The 23,640-nt window shown below is 33.5% G+C and overlaps 1 protein-coding gene across 2 annotated transcripts in view; it reads right to left on the reverse strand.

Moving 5' to 3' along the window:
* The window catches only part of TECRL (trans-2,3-enoyl-CoA reductase like), a 101,227-nt gene extending 82,182 nt beyond the window's left edge, over positions 1 to 19,045 (reverse strand). Inside the window, exon 1 of one of the 2 annotated variants that reach the window (XM_004764297.3) lies at positions 18,719 to 19,045. In XM_004764297.3, coding sequence (XP_004764354.2) covers positions 18,719 to 18,952 — 234 coding nt within the window. In that variant the 5' untranslated portion in view covers positions 18,953 to 19,045. The remainder of the gene's footprint in view (positions 1 to 18,718) is intronic. The other variant, XM_004764296.3, reaches the window with a different exon arrangement.
* Between the last annotated feature and the right edge of the window lie 4,595 nt (positions 19,046 to 23,640).

A 23,640-nucleotide genomic window follows, 5' to 3' on the forward strand; every position in this document is an offset into this window, starting at 1 on the left:
ATTTAAGAAATGAGATAGAGAATAAATACATATGTAATATATTCAAGGATGATAAGTTCTAAGAAGAAAACATAAAAGAGATAAGATATCAGCATAATGGAAAGAAGAAATATGATTCTGATAGGAAGAAAAAGATAATATGAGCAAAAGCCCAAACTAGAAAGCAAACTACGCAGAGAGCTTGAAGAAAAGTCTTCCAGCAGAGGTAGCATGAAGGACAGAGACTGTGAGGGATCACCACATCCAGAGTATTCGAGAAACAGCAAGCGGGCCAGTGTGTTTGGAGCAGAGTAATTCAGGAACAGAGTGTTTAAAGACATGACCAGAGAGATGAAGGTTGGAAGTAAGAAATAACCTTCAAGAATATGGGATTTTCTTGGCTTTTCTCCTGAGTGATATACGTAGCTGTTGGAGGGTTTTCATCAGAGCAGTGACATGTATAACTCAAGTTTTAAAAGAATCAATCTGGCTGCTGTAAATTGAACAGAAGCTAGGTGACGATTAAAATGATAATGCGATAATTAACGATTCACCTATAATAACAAATTGCAAGTTCTGTTTCACTTGGTGATGCTGTGGAACAGGTATGAGCTATAAGTACAGAAGATACAGACTATAGTATGTTTATTGTTTTGCTACACATGCCATGGGGTTTGGTAGATCAGTTGGTATGTTGGAAGCGGTAATGATTTGAACTAAGATGGTAAAGTTCAGAGGTATATCATATATAGAATAAAACGATTTACTGATTGATTGAATCTAGTACAGACAGGGAGAAATTCTAGAGAATCGAAGCAGATTGATAAAGTAAGGTGAGACTTTCTTTGTCAGCTCATTTAAGAATTAGCTTCACATGTGAATTCTCTACTGATGGAAACACTTTGATCATCTTGCAATCGCTTGCTGAGTGTTAGAGTCTCCAACCTCCCAAATGAATAACCATGAGGCAACAGCAGGGGCCCATCTGAAAAAATATCACATTCCATCTCACATGCATTATGTATTATAGAACTCCACATGTTGGTCCTTCCTTTCAGGATGGATGTGATGGTGAATGATGTGAGTATTTACAAAAGACATAATCTGGCAGAGGGGATATAGTGTCATTGTGTGCAGAAGAGAGCTAAACTGTCAGTCCAGATTTTTTTCTATTATAGCACAGTATAGATCCAAGAAGAAATCGCTCAAAAAATAAGTATTTAGTGGAACTGTACTTACATATTTAAATCATGATATACATGGACCATTAATTTAAGTTACAGGAATTCTATTGCCAATAAAAATCTAAGAAGACATTATGTTACCCTGAAACTAATAATACAGTTTATGTTAATTAAACCCAATTTAAATAAAAAGGAGTCTAAAAAAGAAAACATTATATCTATGCAATGCCAGAAATGCTGATTGAAAGTAAAAGCAAACAAGACAATTATGGATCTCTTTTTTTTATAGTTGTAGAAAAATGTACTTGATTTTCTTTTTTATTCTCATTTTGAAATTAAGCAGATTTCCCTTTAGCATGCAACAGCTCAGGGTTTGTGGTTGTTCTTGCTGCTTATATGCTTCTTAAAATGTTGAGTTAAAATTCCCGAGAAACTACTTTTGCCTGAAGAGATATTTGATGTATCTCTTCAGGCAAAAGTAGTTTCTCAGGAATTTTTGTGTGAAAGCTTTTTGAAATTTTCCTAACTGTACAAAAGTAGTAGAATATATCTAGAACATCTCAGGCATTCTATGTTAAAGTCTTTATTAAATTAAATTCAGGTTACAAATGGATTTTATTAAATGAAGTTAATGAGATAATAAATAGATATTAAATGGCACAAAGACCAGTACTGACAAATGAAGTACTTAGTTATATAGCCAGTAATTCATGGAATGTTTTGTTAAAAGAAATTATAATTACATTACATTTTTATTTTTAAGAAATCAAATAGCCAATAATTAAAAAGTCAGAAACTCCCAAACATGAAGTAATATAAAATGTTTATTTTGGAGGCAGTGAAAATATGTAATAAGGCAACTTCAACTGCAATAAGAAAAAAGACAGGTGATAATTAATACACGGTTTTCACAAAATGGTGTTAAAATGATGAGTTTATAAGAAGGCAGAGGTACAGCTTTCTTGACTTAAGAATAAGATAAATTTTCAAATAAAATATCCAATATGTTGATATAGTAGTCAGTTCACAATAAATCTCTCTAAAAAGAGAACTAACTTCTCATAGGAAAATAAATGAGTGTGACATTCATAGGCTTTATGTGGTGACAGACTGGTGGACTCAGGTTACTTAGTTGAATCCCAGTAGATCAACAGGGATTGAAAATTATTTGATGACTGTCAGTTTAAAAATCCACTAATAAAATATAACATATTAATGCTACGGAGCCTGAAAAGTTTGCACATTTGAACCTCTAAAGTGGGTAGAGACTTCTTCTTTGCCTTCCTTCCCCAATTCTCCAGAGGTATCTCTGTAGCTCTGTGCCTTCGTTAAAGGCTGAAAAGCTGAGGATATAAGGCATTTAGAGGAGATAATTTCTACTTTAGGAGATTTCCCCTTACTGTTAAGAGATACCCTCAGGATGATCTGTCAGATTGCCCTCACTGTTTATAACTGGAGGAGGTTTCTAAAGCCACTCTCAGTTTCTGCAGTAAAAGAGAAAATTGCCCACGTGGACCCAGTCAGCAGTTCGTTCATGCCTCTATTTTGGCTTGTGTCATATTATCTTGTGTTGGACAACTTACATGTGATTATCCATCAAAATACAGAGACTTTCCGAAGAGGAAGGAACATATTTTTGGTTTGGTTTGGTTTGGTTATCATGATGGTGTTCCCAGGGTCTATTATAGTTGAAGATCGGTGCTCTTCAATATATATGAAAAAAAAAAAAAAAAAAAAAAAAAAAAACAGGAAAGAAGGAAGGAGGGGGAAGGGAAGAGAAAGTTCATATTCTAAGGTTCTGCCCTTGAAAGATACTCTTGTAAGAACTTGAAAATCCATTTTACTTTATGGGTAATACCATCTTAAAACAATGATTGGCTCCAAACCTTTGAGCTCTTATCATGTAGCCATGCAAATAGCACAGTTTTCACAGCAGATGCTAAGATGCAATATAAGCGAACATAAATCTAAGATCACTTACATTTATGTATAATTACACAAATTCTAACAGAAATATAAATTTCACCACTGCTATTTTCTGTGTTATTAAGAAGCACAAATGCCTATTATGAGGATATTAAAAGGCTTAAATAATAGCAATGTCAGTTTCCACTTTCTGCAATATTATACCTTCAGACCTCATGCCCTGAGGCCTTTAGATAACTGAAAAAACAAAACAAAGCAAAAATGGAATGTTGATTTCTTAACATTGCCTTAAGTTATTCCTCATTTGTTAAATACAACTGTTACGAGTTACAGTACAGGAAAGAAAGTTGTTACTGGATAATTTTGAGCAGTAAGGTCTATAAAAGGAACAATTAAAAATAGTATTTTATATTTAAGTAACATTAAGTTCACAGCAACTCATTCAGTAATGATATTGATAGCTCTTTACTGGGCTACCCAAAAGTACCAGTAAAATGTTAATCTGGTGAGGTACATGCCTAAAAGATAATTTCTTTTAGTTTATTTAGAGAAAGGAATCAAAGAAAAGCACAAGCATATCAAAGCAAAATTATTTCTCAGAAATATGTTATGTAGGCACAACTTTTAATCTTTTTTTTTGTTTGAACTGTTAGATAATGAAAGAACTAGGAATCCCTTCAACATGAACTTTCTGATAACCAAGACACTCTGTTCATCTTCAGGTTTTTTCAAGAGTTTAGCTAAGCTGAGATATTGCCGCTTTGCTGTCTGTTTTGTGTGACCAAGCAGCCTGCAGTGACCTTCTCCTGACACTAGGCCCTCAGACAAGGACAGGCCCAAGATAGCAGCCCTCGGAGTCACAACTAAATGTCCATTCTGATGGAATGCTTCCAACAGGCTTTGGGACTAACAGTCTTCCCTGTTTCTCAATGACTTTTCTTAATGTGCCCTTATGGTAAGACTTCTTTGGGGTTTACTAAACCCCATCTTTTGGTTTGAATTATTGACTAACTCAGCCTTAATCCAGGAATCCCCAGCACTCCACTCACATAACCTAATAAAGACATGTGCCTCCGGTCCTGTCTGTCTCTATCTGCACCCTGTCTCCTCCTGCCTCCCGTGTAGCTCCCTGAAACCTGCTAGGGACGCCCTCCAGAGCCTGTGGGTAATCAGCTTCCTTATTTTCACTTCTCTTGTGGTCTGTTGTCAAACCTCAGCTCACCACCTGGCACCCTGGGTGTTAATTTGACAAATTTGTAACAGGTTTGGATATAGAAGATTGTCTTGATTCATTATAAGTTCAAACAGCAAAATCCCTGTTAAACCAAACCTAACTGAAATAAAATAGTAATGGAATATCATATTCCCTTTATCTACAATAAGATAGTAATGGGATATCATATACCTTTTACCTACAATAAAACAGTAACGGAATATCATATTCCCTTTATCTACAATAAGATAATAATGGGATATCATATACCTTTTACCTATGATAAAATAGTAATGGAATATCATATTCCTTTTACCTATACTACTGCATTCTATTCTATCGTACCCAGATGTATACACTTGTCTAATCTATGTGGATCATAACAACATTAGATAGAAACTACAGTATATTTATTACATAACTATTCTCTTTTGTTACATAAAGGGTGTTGACTAGTAAAGATTAAATCAGAAATATATGTGTATGTATTAATTACTTTAAGGCTCAGAAATGTCTTAAAGATGTGCCCCATATTTGATTTAAATTGTTTTTTATTTACTCCTTCCATATGGGTTATAAGTACATACAGAAAGAAAATAAATTAACTTCCACACTTTTATTACAGTGTGAAAATTTTGTTAAACCTTCCTTCATTTTATAGTTTTTAATATATTTAAATGATATGAAAACTTTTGTTTTATTTTAACATTTGTAGACTTTAATTCGTTAGCAATATTCAAGGTTCTGTGCCATAGCATTTTCTTATGTAAATCTCTACTAGAAGATGGCATTTATTCAGATGATTCTAGTGACATAGCTGGTCTCAGTAAAATTTTAAGGGAAAGAAAAATAAGGACATTGCCCAATGTCACAAGCTGGTTAAGTGTGAGAGGTGCTTGGGTATCATCAAAACCCAAGCAAAGACCATGGTGCTATGGTGCCTCCTAAATGTGGCAGGTCTGAACAGGCTCCCAGAAGAGGCTCCCAGAAGATTTGCTTCTCAGTTTTACTAAGCTCTCTGTCTTCAGTCTTTCTTTTATCTTCTTTTTTTAAATTTTTTTTATTTTTTTAAATGTTTAAAAATATATATATATATAGAGAGAGAGAGATATGTATTTTTTATTTGACAGATAGAGTTCACAAGTAGGCAGAGAGAGAGAGGAAGGGAAGCAGGCTCCCTGCTGAGCAGAGAGTCTGATGCAATGTAGGGCTTAATCCTAGGATCCCTGGATCATGACCTGAGCTGAAGGCAGAGGCTTTAACCCACTGAGCCACCCAGCACCCCTGTCTTCAGTCTTTCTATTATCCAGTCTATCTTCCACATTGTTACCAGATTTAATTTTTTGAATGCTGTACCTTACAATATTATCTCCCTGATTTGAAAGAAAAGAGAAAGGCCAGATGCTAGAAAGTTAACTAGGCCTCTACCCTCCATTCCAGCCAAACCATCTATTCTGTTAGTTCCATTTTGCATCATCACACCATCAACTTAATTACAGTAACCCAGAAAGCTTGCTTACTACTTTTCTGCTTCTTTGCCTTTGATATGCTAATTCTTCTTCCTGGAATGGTCTTTGTCCACCACTCATATATATATATCTCGCATTTAGTAAGTTAGCTTATTATTTTTTATACACACACACATACACATATGAACTGAGGTATAGATGGCATACAATATTATGTTAGTTTCTGATGTACAGCATAATGATTGGACAATTATATGCATTATGAAATGCTTACCACAATAAGTGTAGATACTATCTGTCCCAATACAAAGTTATTTCAAAATTATTTATTATAACTCCTATGCTGTACTGTTCATCCCTACAGCTTATTTATTTTTTAACTAGAAGCTTGTACATATTAATCCCCTTCACCTAATTTGCTTATCACCCCAACCTCTGGCAACCACATTTGTTCTCTGAATTTACGAGTCTGTTTCTATTCTCTGTTTTGTTTTTTTAGAGTCCACTCAAAAGTGAAATAATATGGCGTTTGCCAAGAAAAGAGCAAAATGTCCTCTAGGTCCAACCATGTTGCTACAAATGCTGAGATTTCATTCTTTCTCATGACTGAATAATATCCTGGCACGTGTGCAAGTGTGCATCTGTGTGTGTACCAACTTCTATATGATTTCAACTATTCCTGGACACTTTGGTTGCTTTTAGACCTTGGCTATTGTAAATAATGCTGCAATAAACACAGGAGGACATATATATATATATGTATGTGCGTGTGTGTGTGTTTCCTTTGGGTAAATGCCCAGTAGTGGAATTATTGGATCATATGGTATTTCCATTTTCCACACTGGTTGCACCGATATAAATTCCCACAAATAACACATGAGGGTTTACTTTTCTCCACATTCTCACCAACATTTGCTATTTCTTATCCTTTTGAAACTAACCGTTCTGACCGGTTTGAGGTGATAGTGTGATTTTGATTTGCATTTTCATGATGATGAATGATATTGAGCATCTTTTCATATGTCTATTGACTGCATGTCTTCTTTGAAAATATGTCTCTTCAGGTCTTCGGTCAATTTTTAACTGTATTATTTGATTTTTTGTATTGAGTTGTATGAGTTCTTAATGCATTTGAATATTGACCCCTTATTGGGTATATCATATATCTTCTTCCCTTAAGTAAGTTATCTTACTGTTTTGTTGATGAAGAGACTTGCTCATTGTATATTCTTGTTTCCTTTGTCCGTGATTAAGTGACCACATAAGTGTAGGTTTATTTCTAAGTTCTGTATTCTGTTCTGTTGATCTGTGTGTTTATTTTTATGCCAATACCATACTGGTTTTCTGTTTTATTTTGTTTATTTATTTATTTTTAGCACACTGTTTTAATTGTGACAGCTTTGTAGTAGAAATTTGGGATTGTGATATCTTCACTATGCTAATTCTTCCTGGGATGTTCCTTCTTGTTTCTTTTTATTTTTTGAAGTTTATTTATTTATTTATTTAAGAGAGAGAAAACAGTGCACGTACAAGCAGGGGAAGGGATAGAGAGAGAAGCAGGGAGCCTGATGCAGGGCTCAATCCCACGACCTTGTGATCATCACCTGAGCAGAAGACAGAAGCTTAATTTACTGAGCCACCCAGGCACCCTCTGGGATGTTATCTCTACCTTACCCATGCTAATTAATTGTAACATACATATTTTTAAAATCCTTTTGAGTCCTTCCTTACACTCAGTTTAGCTTTTCTCATCTTTATGCCTAAACCTCTATCAGATAAAAAAAAGTATTCTTTCTCTAGTCTTCATAATATAATTTGTGTTAAACTTGTATATGCTATTTGCCATGTTATAATTTGTTTTAAAATTCGTAATCTATCTTTCCAATTTGACTCCTGTATATAGAGGCAAGGAAATATGTTTAATTTTCAGCCTCAAGTAATCTAAAGTATAGTAGCTACTCATAAAGTAATTATTTATCTAATTTGAATAACATATTTCTTGGATATATGACCTTTGAACAATATTGGTTTCAACCGTGTGGGACCACTTGTTCACAGATTGTTTTTGCAGTACAGCACTGTACATGTATTTTCTTTCATTGTGGTTTTCTTAATAATACATATTTTCTTTTATCTAGTAACTTTGTTATAAAAATGTTGTATATAATACATATAATATTCAAATTATGTGTTAACCAACTATTTATCTTATCAGTAAGGCTTCCAGTCAATAGTACATTATTAGTACTTAAGTTTTGGGGGAGTTAAAAGTTAAACATGGATTTTCAACTGCATGGGGGTCAATACCCCATATCCCAAAATTGCTCAAAAGTCAACTATAGCTACAATTTCATTGTTAGTTTCTTTACATATACTGTTATCTGTGTCTTGTGCACTTTTTTAAACCTGCATTTCTAAAATTAACTATTTTAATTCAGCTTTGACTTAATAGGAAACAGGATTTCTTTTAATAGTATAATACTCCCTCATAATTTTCTTCCTTAGCATTAACGTTTCTCTTTTCATCCTATATTTACATTTCCTAGAAAAACATGATTTATTTACTTTCTTTGATCCAAAGACATGTTATTTCAGCTATAATTTTTGTAGTATATTTATAATTCAGATGTTTGGAAGTTATTATTTTACCTTGTTAGTCAAGAACATACAATTTTTAGAATGAAATACAAGAGGAGCCTGGCTATGACATTCCAATTTTGCATCCAATACATATTTATTTATTGCACAATAGCACTTAGGTCATTTTCATGTCATGCAGCTCAATGCTTCCTAATTGCGTAGAACAAAATATTACTCCTTAAGAAATTCTATGATATATTTGTAAAATACAATGAAATAAATTGCTAGAAAAAATTAAATTTTAATAAACTAGTTATATTTCTCATTTAGAAAAAAAAATGTATAATTGAACAAGAACAAAATAAATCTTTCAAACTCTTGGGATAGCTCACAAATGTTCATTTCAAATACTAGGCTATTTAATGGAAATTTCAGCCAATAGTTCCTGGGACATATAACATATCTGCTTATTGGGGATGGTAAATGGCACACAAAGAAATTGTCATCTCAGTTCTATCATGAGGAATGGACAGAAGATTGTGACAGAACACTCCAGGCAGAGGAGTCAAATTTTACCCAAACTCAAAGAATGGAAATTTACAGTATTTTGGGGGGGCTGATGAGTAATACAGAATGTTAAAAATGGAAGAATGAAGAAGGGTAAAATATAAACCAAAGTATGTGAATCAGACTACAGGAGTCAATATAGAGTTGAAGAATGAAGGAGGTGACACAGTAAAGCTTTCAAGACTTCTGCTGCCTATGAAAGAAAGGCTTCCTAGGAAACTCAAATGTCATATTACCCATAGAGTTTCATCTAGACTGGATTTTTCCCCACATCATTGTACCTAAATTGATCTGCTTAAACTAAACAATGAACATTATCCCACTTAATACAAGGGGTACTTGTTTTATTTCTTTTTGCTTCTCAGCTGTATCCACTGGTTTTTCCCTTCTCACTGAAGTATTTCTTCTAGGTTTCTGTGAGGAAAGAGTTACCATATTTCTTCTGTTTCTCTGGAAACTTCTCCTTATTTTCTTTTTCAATCCCTGCTTTTATTTAAGATCTGTACATACTGGAATTCCTCAGGCCTCTATCATTGGTTCTTTTCTTTCCTTATTCATTATATTGTTCTTTCTAAATTTTTATCTTCTATACTACAGTGGCTGCAAGAGACACCTATACATTTGTAATCCCCAAGTCGACATATTTAAACATGACCACTTCCCTGAGTTCTAAAACTTCAAACCCAAGTGCCTGCAGGTTATCTCTTTTTGGATATTTCACAAAGACCTCAACTTAAAAAGAACAAAACTGAGTGCTTGCTTCCTACCTGCTTCTCTACTTGTCTGCACTAAAAACAAGAAAGCAAACAATCGCACACTTGAAACTAATATTACACTGTATGTTAACTAACTGGAATTTAAATAACAACTTGAAAATGATTAAAAAAAAGAAGAAGCAAAAAATAAACAAAAACCAATAAAAATGACTCCGTAAATTATGCCGTTCTCAGGATCTCAGTTGCTCAAATAAGAGTTTAACATCATACTTGCATCATCATTGGCTGTTATTTTTTACAAGCAAAGAAGTCCTGTTCTATCTCCTGTATCTGTCATATTCTCATATTTCTCTTCCATTGTACTCACACATAAACATCATTCCTCCAAGGAAAATCATCTGTTTCACAGATTATCTCCCTTTGTTTACCACTTCAAATTACTTTGTTTCCTCTCACTCTGTAGATACCTTTGCAGTTAACATTACTTATACAGTGCTTGGCTTCCACAGGAAAGAACAGAAATCTATGAGAATAAGAATTGCATATCTGGCCAAGTTAGTGCATTATCTTGAACATGTAATAGAACACTAGACAAATGTCTTAACAAATACCTATTGAATTAATAAAAGGTTCATTGTGACACTATGAGACATCAAAATATACAGAGAGTTGGAGAACCAGTGAATCTGGTAAATTTCAACTCTTCTCTTTCAAGATGCATCCCCCAAAACTTATTCATCTATGTTTGACCTTCTAAAAGAGTATCACTGCATCTCATATATTACAGGAATTAAAATGACATCTTCTTTATACCTTCACCATATAAACAGTTTTCTTCCATGGTGATATATTTCAAAAATGGAAAATGTAGACATAATTTAATTGAATACATTCAATAGTTTATATTTGCTTTAAAAATGCTATACCTGAATAGTTTTCTAAAGTATATTCATTTTTCTCTACTATATATTGATGTTCAATTCTTATATATCCATTGGCACCTTTCATGGTTTATCATGGCACAAGTACCCAGTGCATATTATAAGATAGTTGGACATAGGATGCTAGAAACTGATGTTACAAAGATGGTCCCTATGACCATACTTCCTAACTTTTATAACATTTTATTTATTTATTTGACAGAGAGATAGCAAGTAGCCAGAGAGGCAGGCAGAGAAAGAGAGGGGGAAGCAGGCTCCCTACCTAGCAGAGAGCCCAATGTGGGCTCAATCCCAGGACCCTGAGTTCATGACCTGAGCTGAAGACAGAGGCTTAACCCACTGAGCCACCCAGGTGCCCCCCATACTTCCTAATTCTAAGGCTTCCTAATAATTTCAGAATGGAATCATAATGACTGTCATAAAAAATGACAAAGTTATTACAGTTATAATATTAATTTAATTATTTTCCTCATCAGTGGAATAATAATATTACTGATATACTGCCATTATTTAAAAATATAACATTCATTTACAGAAAATCAGACATGTGGTAGACACATTGCTATGTTTTTCATATTTACAAGAATATAAAAACCCTAGATATTCCTGGAAGATACATACTTATTGTGCTTTGATTTGTAATTTACCCTACTTGTAAAAGCAAGAATTAGACTAGTTAAGTAACACGTTACAAGGATAAAACATTAATAGTTTGCACAGCTCAAATACAGACACAGATGCCTGACTTCTGGGCATAAACCACTGCATCACATTGCCTTTCATGGCATTATGTATTTGTTAAATAAAATAGGTTCTTTTCTTCGGAAAGAAATCTAAGGCAGGGCAGATGATACTAAAATATACTAAGATCAAAGTACACTGATTCCTTTGAAATTAGAATTTCATGGTGTAGTATGGAATTTCCAAGTATATCAAAAAAAAGGAGTGGACACTGAGCCTCCTCTGGGCTCACAGAAAATGATTATGTTAATTACTTATTTGGGGAGGAATCATTCATCTCAATTCTTTAATTTTTAATGACATAAACATGTCGAGCGTATCTGTTGCTTAATTTATTATTATATAAGATACTTTAAAGATATTTTTAATTTCTAGGTTTGAATGTTAATTAATGTTATTTTATGTCTCTATATAAAAAATAAAAACAAACTTTGGAAACTTTTTTTCATATCAAATAAGAGAAAAAGATATTCTTCAAAAATAGCACCTTTAACAAAACAGATGAACCTAGGGGAAAGAAAAAACAAGAAGGGAGGCAAATCCTAAATGGGACTCTTAACTACGGAAAACAATCTGAGGGTTGCTGGAGGGGAGGTTGTGGGGCATGGGCTAAATGGATAATGGGTAAGAGGGTGGGCACTTATGAGGCCGGGTGTTGTATGGAAGTGCTGAGTCACAAATTCTACTCCTGAAACCAATATCACACTCTATGTTAACTAGATAAAGTAAAATAAAAATTTGAATCTTTAAAAATAGAAAACAAACAAAAAAAGAAGATGCTGATTGAAGGATGAAAAAAAAAAAAAAAAGAAAGAAAGAAAAGAAAATAACACCTCTGTCCTGAAACACATTGTCTGTATCAGAAGTCAGAATCAGATGTTCTGTCTCAATCATGAAATTAAAGAGAGCATGAGAATTTGGGCTAATGAAAGTATTAGTACAGGGCACCTGGGTGGCTCAGTGGGTTAAAGCCTCTGCCTTCGGCTCAGGTCATGATCCCAGGGTCCTGGGATGGAGTCCCGCATCCGGCTCTTTGCTCAGCGGGAAGCCTGCTTCCCCCTCTCTCTCTGCCTGCCTCTCTCCCTATCTCTCTGCCTACTTGTGATCTGTCTCTGTGTGTCAAATAAATAAATAAAATCTTACAAAAAAAAAAAAAAAAGAATGAAAGAAAGTCATTAGTATCTGTCAAGTGGTAGCATATAGTCGCTAAGATCAAAGCCCAGAACATATATTGACCAGTTCAAAGTTTGGTTCTAATACACACTAAGTTCTTCATTTCAAGTGTCTGTGCCCCTGATCTTCCTTTATAAATGGATGAATAGTAATACTTACAACCTTTTTACAATAAATGATGATAAAGGGCAGAGATACTGGGTTATATCTCAAGACAAAATAAAAACAGGTTCCTATTAAAAATGTGCTTTATCTCAATTCAAAGTTCATAAGCTTCCATACTCACAGTAAGAAATAGGAAGAAGAGGACTGAGGTGGAAGAAAAGAAAAAAGCGGCCGCGATGGGAGGAAGAGGTGAATGAGAGAGGAGGAAGGGAGGAAGAAGAAAAAAGAAGAGGAGGAGGAGGAAGGAGAGGAATAGAAGAAAAATGATATCGCCACTTGTATATACCTGAAATTCTAAAAACTGCCAGAAGATATTTTAAGACAGATGCCATTCTCATTTTATAAATGAACAAATTGAGGCCTATATATTGTTAGCTGCATGCTTCCCAAGGTAAAATATTAAATGGCAGCATTAGAAATTAAGAATTCTTGGGCGCCTGGGTGGCTCAGTGGGTTAAAGCCTCTGCCTTCGGCTCAGGTCATGATCCCAGGGTCCTGAGATCGAGTCCCGCATCGGGCTCTCTGCTCAGTGGGAAGCCTATTTTCTCCTTTCTCTCTGCCTGCCTTTCTGCCAACTTGTGATCTCTGTCTGTCAAATAAATAAACAAAACCTTTAAAAAAAGAATTCTCAAAATTTCTAACTAAAGTATCAAAATTGCAACTTTTATTCAATCTGACTACCCTATAATTCTCTCCAGTATTTTCTGGTAAAAACTGATATCTGATATTTTTACCATTAGAGGGATTAGGAAATAACTGAGTGCTTTCCTTTACTTATAACTGTCTTTCTTTAACATACAATGGTTTATTAGTTTCAGGTGCACCATACAGTGATTCAACAATTCCATACGTCACCCAGTGCACATCACAGTAAGTGTACTCCTATAAGTAGTCTTTAAAATGCTTTTTAAAGTTTTGACATAGAGCAAATAAAATAATAAGAGAAAGGGGGCTCTTGAGGTCAAGTTCCTTGGAGAAAAGATTAAAGAAAAAAGAATGGGAAGATATTGGAAACATTTATCAATCCTAGCTTTTAGAGTTCTTGCAGTGCTCTTGAATCATCAATATATCACTAGATAAGCTTCTGACATTTTACAAAATAGAAGTGAGACAGGGATAGTGAGCAACTGAAAATAACTCACTGTTAAAGTTTTAAAAACTATTTTTCATATATATTTTATGGTCCAATAAAACCAAGAATGGTATTTATATTTTATGTCAGCTCCCTATCTTAACCTTGATTAGTCATATTATTTTAATCACAAATGGGATATAACTAAATTAGTTAAATAAATATCCCCATCTTCATTGTCTGCCTTATGAAAAGCTTATTAGCTTTTTATTATCAGAGCATGACCGTCAGTAAATTATACACTAACACAAAGTTAAATCCTATACATCTTTGTTGGGGGCAAACCAGAAAGAACTTTGGCATTTAGTGAAATGGTTTAATCAAATGCCTTTTACGGTGAATATATTTTTTCAATAATAATTTTATTTAGAGTATAGTAAAAAGTACTTTCAAGTATCCTACTCCTCCAGCCCAAAATGTCACTTCTAAACATGTGGGCATTGTCAAATCCACACATTTCTTGAACTGGCATCATTTATTCAATACATGTTGGTTAAGCACTTTTTGTGTGTATATTTATTAAATACTTTCTGTGCCAATCACTGTTCAAAGTGTTGGAGATACAGGAATTTGAAAAATAAATCCCAGATTTTGTGAAGTCGGCATACCAGGAGCAGGGTAAATAATAAACAAAATGAAAAAGGAAAAATAAACAGTGTGTTAGAGGGTATTAAGTAGTAGCAAAGAAATAGAACAGGAAAGGGTAATAGATAATACTGGTATATTTTACAATTAAAAAAAAAGTAGTTAAGAACAGCCCCCAAATAAAAAGTGACAATTAACTAGATCTAAAGAAGACACTGTCTAATTTTATGTAGGAAATGATAGTAGCTGAAATGGTGTAACAGGCTAGTCCTGGTTGCTATGTAAGCAATGTACTGAAGGTGCTAAGAACAGAAGTGGAGGAAAGATTTAAGAGTGCTAGCAGTAGAGGTGGTAAAAATTTGTCACTTTGGATATATTTGAAGGTATCACTGAGAAGATGGATTGCATGTGGGGGGAGTGAGATTAAGATAAGAGTTATGATGTCTCTTAAGTGTTTGGCTTGAGGTATTTGAAGGATGTAGTTGCCACTTACTGACTTGGGAAACTCTGTGATAAAATCCGGGGGTGAGGTCAAGTGCTCAGTTTCAGATACACTATGTTTGAGATGCCCAGCAAACATCTGAATGCATGGACAGGTAGTACATAAATAGATGCACAGAGAGATGTATAGGTAAATACATTCACAGCGGCATGCATAGGTGTCTACATACATAAATAAATGAATTTTCATTCAGAAGAAAAGGAGGAGCTGAAGTTACATATTTATAAGTCATGAATAGATAATATTCAAAGCTATTGGACACAATAAGATGGATTAGAAAAGATGGGGAGAACTTCTGATGACCGAGTTCATGACAATGCATAATCCATTCAGTCAGATGACGAAGCAGCGGCAAGAGGAAAGAGAGAAACAATGAAGTAGGTTTTTAAAAATATGTGTCTATGAACCTGAAACTCACACAGGAAAAGTGTTTTAAGAAGGAGGACATGCTTATCAGTAGCAAATGTTGCTGACACACTAAAATAAAGTGTGAGGAATAACGTTTGGATTTAGCAAGGAACTTACCACTGATTCACTGGTGATCTTGGCAAGTTCAAATTCTTACAAGCTATGGATGTAAATCCTTGAATGGAGTAGGTTTAGGATAGAATGAGAAGAGAGAAATGTGGGTAGACAATATGAACAGGATGAAAATAATCAGAGAAATGGGCAGAAGGTGGAGAAGATAGTGAAGGCAAAAGGTTTGGGTTTTTTTTTTTTTGGTGTGTGTGTGTGTGTGTGTGTGTGTGTTATGTGTATGACATTAAGTAAAAGAACCTGATTCAGTATATATTCTTTGACCCCAAGAATTCTCTCAATGCTTTGTTTCATGAATATGAAACAATTTTGCCAATTTTGAATTTTAAATTAAAGTATCTAGATGTAAACTAAATTTCTACTAGAGTTCAGCATATATTACTAAAATACATACATTCCACTCAAGGTCGTTGAATAGCTCTATCTAACCTAAACATCATAACAATTCATGTCAATGGGCAATTACCAAGAGGTCAAATTTAAAGTCTGTGCCAGTATCACAACGCTCATCACTTATTTTTTCGTGAATATTTATGCACATTAATTTTATCTCTCCAAATGATTATTAAAACTAAGAAAAATACAGCTTATCCCACATTATGTTCAAGTCACCATGCTAAGCATGCTACATATATTATTCCTATTTTTCAGTCTAAACCTACAAAAATATGTTTTATTAACCTATTTTCTAAATAACATGGTGGTGATCAGCAATTCAGCAACTTCCCTGAGCCTTGATCAATATGATTGAGACAGCAGGGATTTGGTCTGGATATACTCAGTTCCAAAGTACATGACCTTTAACTTTTACTACTTTTCAACACAGTGCTTACTGAAAGACCAGGACTCAGTCATAAACAACACTTATTTAGTATACTGAGTAGAGCCAAGAACAAGTTTAAGGCACTTAAGATGATCTTACTGCTAATATAGCTGTTACTTTGTCCAAGAAAAACAGTATCTTGAACAACAACAACAACAAAAAAAAAATCAACCTTTCTCGTGTTTATAAATTTGAACTTTTAAGAGTCATGGAGCAAAAAAGATGTACATTAATCCAGATTTTTTTCTTTTAAATGTCTTGCATTATTGAGACAATTTATCAAATTACAAACAAAAATGAAAGAAAACAAAATCCAGTTCTTCTAACAAGCCAAACATTTCTATATTGTGAGTTGCACATCAGATGGTATCATTGTGCAATCAAGGCGGTGTGTAATCCAGAAGTAATCCCCTTGTTGGCCTACTGACTTTCCCCAAAGGTTTGCCACTGGAGATCCAATTACCAGAACTATTCAAATGCAGGCAAAATTTCTGAACCAAAATTCCTAAGGCAAATCCTTATTTCTATCTAAAAAAAATAAAATGCTGGCTCTCTGCCTGCTTATTTTATTTAATGTATGTATGTATGTATTTTTGCAATAAATAACTGAAAATGTAAAACTCCATGTTTTACCTTCAGATACAATCTCAATTTCAAAATTTAAATTTATGGGAAAATTAGTTTGCAGCCCTTTCGCAGGTTCTCATTACTTTAAGGTAGATTTTGCATCAAAGTTTAGACACATACCAGAAAGGACACAAAAACCAGTCTTATTTTAGAATCTTGGTCTTTGGGAATCCTTGACCAATTTAACATCCATTTTATTCATTATCTTTTTGCCTTCAATCTAATAAATGATAATAATAAACACATTTTAATTTTTATAAATAATATTTTATATTATATGTTTTATGTATTTATATTTGTATATTTATCATATTTAATATTTATATATAATATATACTATTAAAATATATACTATATAAAATATATGCTATATTATAGTATATTATATATTATATAAAATATATTATATATAAAATATACTATATATAATATATTAAATATATGTCTATATGATATGATGTAATGTACATTATGTTATACATAAAATATAAAATACAAAAATAATAAATATAAAAGTAAAAATAAAAAATGAAATGGAATAATAAAATAATAAAAATACATTATTGTATTTTTCTTATGAGTTTTAAATTTTCAAGAGTGACATAATGCAAACATTAGCAATTTGAATAATTGTTTCAGTTTGTTTTCTTATTCATGTATGATATCTAAAACCCCAAAATTTTCTTGAGATATTAAAATAAAAATAAATTGTAGCATGCATGAAATTCATAAGTGTTATTAGCAATACATATTCATTATTTATATATCATTCTAGTGGTACTATAGAAAAAGAATGTGATTTAGAATTGCATGGAAATAATTCTGAATCTCTTGCATTCCACTTATGACCTGTATGAATTTGTAACAGTTATTTTTTATTTCCATCTGTAAATAAAAGTTAGTGTCACCCAACAAACAGGTTGGCCATAGCGTCATAACTACTAAGTGAGAAAATACACATGATCTTCTGTAATTAAAAGCAGTAAACAGTTTTGTCTCTTGCCTTCTTATCTAGAATTATAGGTTGAGTATAGTTAAAAGAAATCAGTGACTGGATTTTATTTTTAGAACAATAACAAAAAACTTATCTAGAATGTCTTTAAAGAAAAATAAATGAAGATATATTGTTTTTAAAAATACCAATCTTTTGCAATAAATTAAACTACCAGTGACTTTTCAAACTTATGAAACACTGAAAACGTTTTAGATATTATATACACATATGTATATCCATGATGTACACGTATATTTATGTGTTAATTTTCTAACTTTATCTTGCCTGAGTGACAGATTTGTGATATGAATATAAAAGTGTAACATATTAAGCAAGACTGTTTTTTAGGAGCTTAAGCACTTTGAAATAAGTAAACTTTTCATAAAAAGTGAGATGTTCATTTTTCAAGACAATTAACTCCAAATAATTTTTAATCAACTAAACTTTATCATATATGCTAAATATTTTTTAGTAAATTTAGCACCTTTTGCTTGTTATTTTCTAGGAGCACTAATAACACTCTATGGTAATTTGAATATGTAATTAACTACATGAAGAGAATAACCTAGAGAAATTGTGTTATGACGCTGAGAAGTTGAGTACTGAAAATTTTACCTCTGGACAACTGTCAGCGTTAGCAAGAAAAACCAGAACCCAATAATTATTTGCTACCATTTAAACTGATTGTGAAAGACACAATACATATCTTCTACTGGAACAATGTATGAAGTATCTATCCTACCATCCATAAAACTAACATTAAAAGCCAGGAATATATTTTGAGACAACCTTCTAAGCAGTGAATGAACTGGTCAGCAATCTTTGGGGCAGACAAGAGAAATTCAATGAATGAATGTCACTTACCTTATCCACAATACATATCTGCTTTCTTGTTTGTGCATCAAGTATTTCAATCTCAAAGTGCAGAGTTTTTGAATGTTTAGATACTGGAGCTGCTTTTAGGGGGCCTGTTGAGAGCACAAGTTGCGACAAACAGTGAAAGTTTCTCAAGTCATTCCTCAGCATGGACCCGGTAACTCCTTGGGAAAATATTTCTCTCTTGCGTTCCGAAGGAAGGGACTTGTGCCTTTTGAACATTGTGTGAACTAGTAGGAGAATCTGTCATGTCAACAGAAGACACTTGCAAGTAAGTTGCCTTGCACCAGTTTAAATACTGCTGGTGAAACCAGGAAAGGTCAAGTGCTATGCCTTTCCAAGAGTTCAGTTTTATTTAGCCGGCTTGAAAACAATGACTGATCTATTTCTATATATAACGTGCTATTGTAAATTGCGGCAGTGTAGAGGATTACTTTACCAGCATTCCAATTATTTCTTGCTTTCTCCTTTTAACTCTGCTTCTTAATATGGTCACTACTATCTGAAATCCCGAAGCGAGAAAAGAGTAGAAAGAGTTTTTATTATCTTTGAATTCTGTATGCACTAATCTTCAAGCACATATATTATTATTCACACATTCACATTTAGATGTATTTAAAATTAGCAAAGGACTATCTTTTAGATAAATTTAAAAACATCTATTGCATAATTACATAGCAATTTTTTTATAAATGCTGCCTAAGATAAAGATTTGTGGCATGTTTTAAATACATATACATAAATGCAAATATATAAACATATTTAATATAGAAATATCAAACATGCTATATATAACATAATGTAATGTAAGTAATATATATTATATATATAAATGTGTATATATATGGAACAAATGGATGAATTCTTCACTTTCTACAGGGAATAGAAAGTTGGCAAGTCATCCATGAGATCAGAATATGTCAAAAGCTGTTTTATAACTTGAGGGAAGAGAAGTAAATTTCATTTGAACATTTCTACACATTATATATTATTGACAAATCTCTGAATTTATATACAAAATTAGTACTAAACAGTACATGTACCACAACTGTAAACTATGGCAAATTGAAATCTCAAAATGAACAACAAAAAATGTTAAACAACCTGGAGAGATTTGTGTAAAATACTCCAAGTACTCAGATACCAGTGTATCTGATGGACGCCTGGGTGGCTCAATCAGTTAAGCATCTGCCTTCAGCTCCGGTCATAATCCCAGAGTCCTGGAATCGAGTGCCCCATCAGTCTCCTTAGTTGGGGAGACTGCTTCTCCCTCTGCCTGTAGCTCTCCCTGCTTAAGCTCTCTCTGTCAAATAAATAAATAAAATTTTAAAAAGAAAAAAAAAGAAACACTGAAAAACATTCAAAACATATTGTCACTGATTCAAAGGGATATTACAGGAAAGTCTTCTGAGATGTCATTTCTAATGATACATGAAAAGCAAAATGGTTAACATTACAGAAAGTTGTGGGGTTCCTGGGTGGCTCAGTCCATTAAGTGATTGAGTTGAGTTCAGCTTAGGTCTTTATCTCAGGGTGGTGAGTTCTAACTCCATATTGTGGGGCCTACTTAAAATAATAATAATAATAATAATAATAATAATAGAATGGTGAATCTATACAGCTATGAGGCAAATATTTACTTTTATCATTAAACAATCTAACATATTGATTTTTTCTAACATATTGATTTTTAATTTTGACCAAACATTATGCAATAGAGAGCCATTTACACATGGTTCGGTTATCATTTTTGTCCTCTAGACAACCATTATACTCAATATTTAATCTTTTGAAAACAGAGAAGACAGGGATATATATATAGATCTCTGTGTGTGTGTGTGTGTGTGTGTGTTTGCATGTCCATGTAATTACAGACACATTCAGACGCACATGTATGGTGCAATTTCATCACCCCAGTTGAACAGAACTCAAATTTGGAATCATCCTTAACATCTCCCTTTCTCCCACACCTCAGTTCTGATCCATCAGAAATCCAGAACACAGGGTGCCTAGGTGGCTCCGAGGGTTAAGCATCTCAGGTCGTGATGCCAGGATGTTGGGATCGAGTTCCGCATGCCAAGCAGGGAGCCTGCTTCTCCTTCCTCTGCTTCTCTCTATATTTGTATAAATAAATAAAATCTTAAAAAAAAAAAAAAAGGAAATCCAGAACACAGCCTTTTCACCACCCCATGCTACCTTCAAAACACCAATCGCATCTGTATTGCTTTTCCAAACTAGTCTCCCTGTGTCAACACTGGCCAATCTAGAACCACTTTATTTTTATTAAAGATTTTGTTTATTTTTTTGACAGACAGAGATCACAAGTAGGCAGAGAGGTAGGCAGAGAGAGGGGGGAAGCAGGACCCTGCTAAGCAGAGATCCCAATGTGGGGCTCAATCCCAGGACCCTGAGATCATGAACTGAGTCAAAAGGAGAAGCTTAACCCACTGAGCCACCCAGGCGCCCCCAGAATCACTTTAATACAACAGCTAGACTGATCAGGGTCTATGCTAAAGCAGATAATGCAATAATCTGCTAAGCACACAGCAGAGTCTTTTAACAACAACAACAACAACAAAAAAAAACTAAAGTTCTATGTAAATGTCTACAAGGTCTGCATCATCAGTACCTTGTTATATCATTGATCTCATCCCTTAAACCATCTACAGTGCCTACAATAGTGTCTGGCACACAGTAGGTGCCCGATAAATATACACATTTACAGTCAGTCAGTAAGTGTATCTTGGAGTTGTGGGCAGATTGGTGTGATGCTAACAGAATGCTCAGATAAACTATTGTCTTATATTAAGATGACATAAAAACAACCTGCATGTCTCCTCAAATATAGTTTCTGTTTTTAAAAACAAATAGTCTAAAGGACAAATTGAATGATCTCCCATTGACAAAGCTGGAATAATTCAATTAAGAAAATAAATATTGATGGTAATGTAATCTAACTCAAAGAATATTATAAATATCCATGAGTCTATATTTGTATGAATAAATTATTTAAAATAATAAATAAATAATTAAATAAATGAATAGGGATAAGGGACAATTTTCCTTACCCAACAATTACAAACAATGTATATGGATACTTTCCTCCTGAGTGTGGGTTTCACTTATAGACACACTTGTAAAAAATAATAAATGGAAGGGAAAATGAAAACTTTATAGAGGAGAAAACTAGCAGGCAGACAGAATTTCCACTGAGAAGTCAAGTTGAATATCACCATGCAGACTTATATTGGTCTCATGTACACCCACTAATGTCATGAGAGAAAGATACTTCCTCCTTTATTCTTCTAAAATTCACTTTCTCATTATAACTATGAGAAAACATCAGACAAACACAAACTGAGAGACAATACTTAATAGTCTTCAAAACTGTCAAACACTTGAAAAATAAGGAAAAATTAAGAAACAGTAATAGATCAAAAAAGAATATATAGTAACATGACTAAAAAAATGACATGTCATCGAAATTGTTTTCTGGAACAGAAAAAGAAATTAGGAAAAATGGTTAAAAGAGAATGACATTTGTAGTTTATGTGACAGTGTTGTGCCAATGCTAATTTCTGAATTTTGATAAAATACCATGATTGTAAAAGATGTTAAACTTAGGGGAAGCTGGATAAAAAGTACACAAAAAGCCCTCCTTACCTCCTTTACAATGTTTTTGTACACAAAATTCATTGTTTATGCAATACAAAGCATGAAATAAACACACACCATCACCAACATGTAAAATAAGGAATGGATAAAGAGAAACAATGGAAATGAAAGACATCTTAATGAGTGAACTGTGCCAAATACCTCAAGTAAAAAAATTTGGGGAGAGAATGAAAAATTTTTCAGATATTATGCTATTCCTTATTGCATTATGTATTTTTTAAGTAGTTTTAAAAAGAAAATGTTTTATATTTGGGGACACCTGGGTGGCTCAGTGGGTTAAAGCCTCTGCCTTTGGCTCAGGTCATGATCCCAGGGTCCTGAGATGGAGCCCCTCATCGGGCTCTCTGCTCAGTGGGGAGCCTGCTTCCTCCTCTCTCTCTGCCTGCTTCTCTGCCTACTTGTGATATTTGTCTGTCAAATAAATAAATAAAATCTTGAAAAAAATGATTTATATTTGCTAAGTTGTGCTTATAAGGTTATTGCTAAATAGATCCTAATGAAATAACATCCCTAATTAATATTTGTTTAATATTAGACCTGGGATGCACCTTGGTAAAATAGATTCCAATTTAAAATATGTTTAAAATAGAAAAAGTTTGGGCATCTTGGTGGCTCAGTCAGTTAATCATCTGCTTTAGGCTCAAGTCATGATCCTGGGGTTCTGGGATTGAGCCTCATGTTGGGCTCCCTGCTCAGCAGGAAATCTGCTTGTCCCTCTCCCTGCTCATGAGCTCCCTCTCTCAAATAAACAAACAAACAAACAAATAATCTTAAAAAGATGAAGTGTCAAATAGGAGTCTTTATTCTAATTGGATTTATTTATAATGAAGTTTGAAGGAAAAGGGTTAAGAAACTGTTCTCTTTTTTTTTTTTAAGATTTTTTATTTATTGATTTGAGAGAGACATAGAATGAGAGAGAGAGAGCACAAGCAGGTGGGTGGGGCAGAGGAAGAGGGAGAAACAGATTCCCAACTAAGCAAGGAGCCCAATCCCATGACCCCAGGATCATGAATGACTAGAGCTGCATGGAGACTTAACCAACGGAGCCACCCAGATGCCCCAAGATATTATTGTTCTTTACCGTCACAGTTTTCATTTACTTTTGACAGAAAGTTATTCATTTCAGCTCATTTTCCATTCGAAGTATCATTTCTTCTTAGGTTATTCAAAATAATTAATAGATTTATTTTTAAAGCAGTTCTAGTTTACAGAAGAGAAATACTTCATTGAATGTA

This window comes from Mustela putorius, unplaced genomic scaffold (genome assembly GCF_011764305.1).
Source record: "Mustela putorius furo isolate JIRA1106 unplaced genomic scaffold, ASM1176430v1.1 tig00000430_pilon_pilon_pilon, whole genome shotgun sequence".
Taxonomy (NCBI): Eukaryota; Metazoa; Chordata; class Mammalia; order Carnivora; family Mustelidae; genus Mustela; species Mustela putorius.